Source organism: Laccaria bicolor, genomic scaffold (genome assembly GCF_000143565.1).
Source record: "Laccaria bicolor S238N-H82 LACBIscaffold_80 genomic scaffold, whole genome shotgun sequence".
Classification (NCBI taxonomy): Eukaryota; Fungi; Basidiomycota; class Agaricomycetes; order Agaricales; family Hydnangiaceae; genus Laccaria; species Laccaria bicolor.
The window spans coordinates 41,173-43,300 of NW_001889951.1; the positions used below are offsets into that span (position 1 = coordinate 41,173).

Consider the following 2,128-nt stretch of genomic DNA (forward strand, 5'->3'; position numbering starts at 1 on the left):
TCCCACGCAAAATAAGCCCATCTAGCAAGAAATACCTTCATAATGATATTTTTTGTGATAGGATTATCTACTCACCCCGTTCACTCCTCTTCTCTTGCTTCCTCAACTTCTTTTCATAAGCCTTGTCACTCAAGTCATTCTCATGCTTTCGTCGGCAAGAAGTTTGGTGTGCTCCGATACCGCGTGTGTTAAAGGGCAAGTTACAATACTGGCAATTACAAGGGGGTTCAAGAATTTAAAAAAAGTAGCTGGGGTGGAATTTTTTTGTAAGGCCCTGTGTGCTTGACCTACCTACCTACATAATCAGGCACATGCCTATATATGGCAATATGACATCATCATCATGATCGCTCTCATCCTCTAAGGCTTCGCATACCCAATTTCGTGGGGCTATCTCCAATGCAACACATTGTAGGTGGTACTAAAAAATAAGTGAGTGTAGTGATTAACTTGTGCAAGACTGATACTCACCTGTTGAGTCTCACATCCAACCATTTTACCAAGCCATTGCATCCTGAGTGCAATACCACACTGCACAGGCATCTGTTTAGAGTGTCTGATGTGTCGAAAGCATCAAGATGATTCAAGTTTTGAAATCAGGTCACACAGCATACCAATTGGTGTCAAGAACTGGTCTCTAACTGTTTTGTCAGTAAATTGTGATTGATTAAAACATTAGACAAAAATTTGATGATGATTAGACTGCGAAAAACAATTTTGAAGCCAGAAATTGGGCTGGATATAATGAAATATAATATCCAGTCAAGATAATGTACTATACAATGATATTCTAGATGCAGGAATACTGTAAATCACCTTGGAAAACCAATTTAGGACTATCTTGTAGAGGGTTCCAAAAATCTTTTTTTTGGCCTATGGCCAACCAACCTACCCAACCCCCGGTCCAGCATTCAGATCCCTGAACCCCCTTGGGCAATTAACCTTTTCTTTTGGCTTCTGACACGTCGATTTATGAGCCCCGAGGGCACGCTGGGAATTGAATGTAGACCCGCAAGTCGCACACTCGAGCATCTGAACAAGATGGTGGTGGTTCAGAACCAACAGTTTGTTATCTATTATCGCGATATCTGATGCGGTTGCAATCCGCGTTGAAATCGGTAGCAATAACTACGGACCGATCTCAACCGGCTTGGCAGGAGTCAACACCGTTGCAATGATCGTTTTGGGTTGAAACCCGGAAGAAACCGGCGTTCTGACGTGATTGCAACGCCGGCCGGTTGTAACCGAGAAAAAAAAAGTCCGACAAACCCAAGCATCAGCACTGTTATAATATTGGAGGGCTGTATATAAGTAAAGCCAGTCAGAGAAAGTGCATGGTACCAGTATGTTTAACCACCAACTCTGAGCAGTACAGCCCTATCTTTGTTTTTCTTTTTTTATGGCTTGACTTTTGAATGGTGTGTATCACCAACTTGAAATACAACACATCATCAAGACACAGATCTGATATACAAAAAAAGGCATTGAAGTAAAAAAAACTAAGGTAATATAAAAACCAAGCATCAGGACTCTCATATCATTGGGAGGGTATAAGTAAAGCAAGTCAGAGGTACATAGCATATCAGTCATTTCAGATCCATACCCATTAGGCTCTCTCCTTCTTCCATCCCTTCCTTCACCCCCAGGCATTCGTCCATTCATCCCGCTTCCAAACAAAACAAAAAAACCTTCCCCTACCCACCCACCCTATGTCCCCCCTTCTCCCCATCAAAAAACGCAACCAACTGCCCAATCGGAACCTTCCCCACCGGCTTCGGCATGGGCATCTTCACCTGTAACCCCTCTTGACTTTGCTGGTGCCTCCTCAACAACAAAGGGTCCACGAACTTGGTACCCCCTCCTCCAAGACCACCACTTATCATCCCGTCTCCCGTCCCAATGGAGCTGGTACCAGAGGAAAGCCGCTCAGAAGAGCGGGACCTCAACTTCGGTTTTAGCGGCGCGGTGGTTCCCATGGTAGGAGTCTGTAATGGAGTCTGAGGAGGGAGGAGGCTGGCGTACCCATACGCACTCTGCGCCCTGATCCGACGAGTGGATGGCGATGGTGAGGTCGTGGCGGTGGACTTGTAATCGCCACCCCCAGGTCCACCAGGTGATATCGAGTTGA

At 45.2% G+C, this 2,128-nt stretch overlaps 2 protein-coding genes across 2 annotated transcripts; both read right to left on the reverse strand.

Annotated features, from left to right (window-relative positions):
- Positions 1-295: 295 nt before the first annotated feature.
- LACBIDRAFT_317444 (uncharacterized protein) lies at positions 296-513 on the reverse strand (the record flags this gene model as incomplete). Its single annotated transcript, XM_001890124.1, has 2 exons — positions 296-421; positions 472-513. 2 exons carry the CDS (start codon positions 511-513, stop codon positions 296-298), a joined length of 168 nt encoding a protein of 55 aa, XP_001890159.1.
- A 1,181-nt stretch (positions 514-1,694) lies between these two features.
- Positions 1,695-2,128, reverse strand: LACBIDRAFT_317445 (uncharacterized protein; the record flags this gene model as incomplete). The annotated part of the gene is made up of 1 exon (XM_001890125.1): positions 1,695-2,128. The coding sequence occupies exon 1, from the start codon at positions 1,974-1,976 to the stop codon at positions 1,695-1,697; it is 282 nt and encodes a 93-aa protein (XP_001890160.1). The 5' UTR covers positions 1,977-2,128.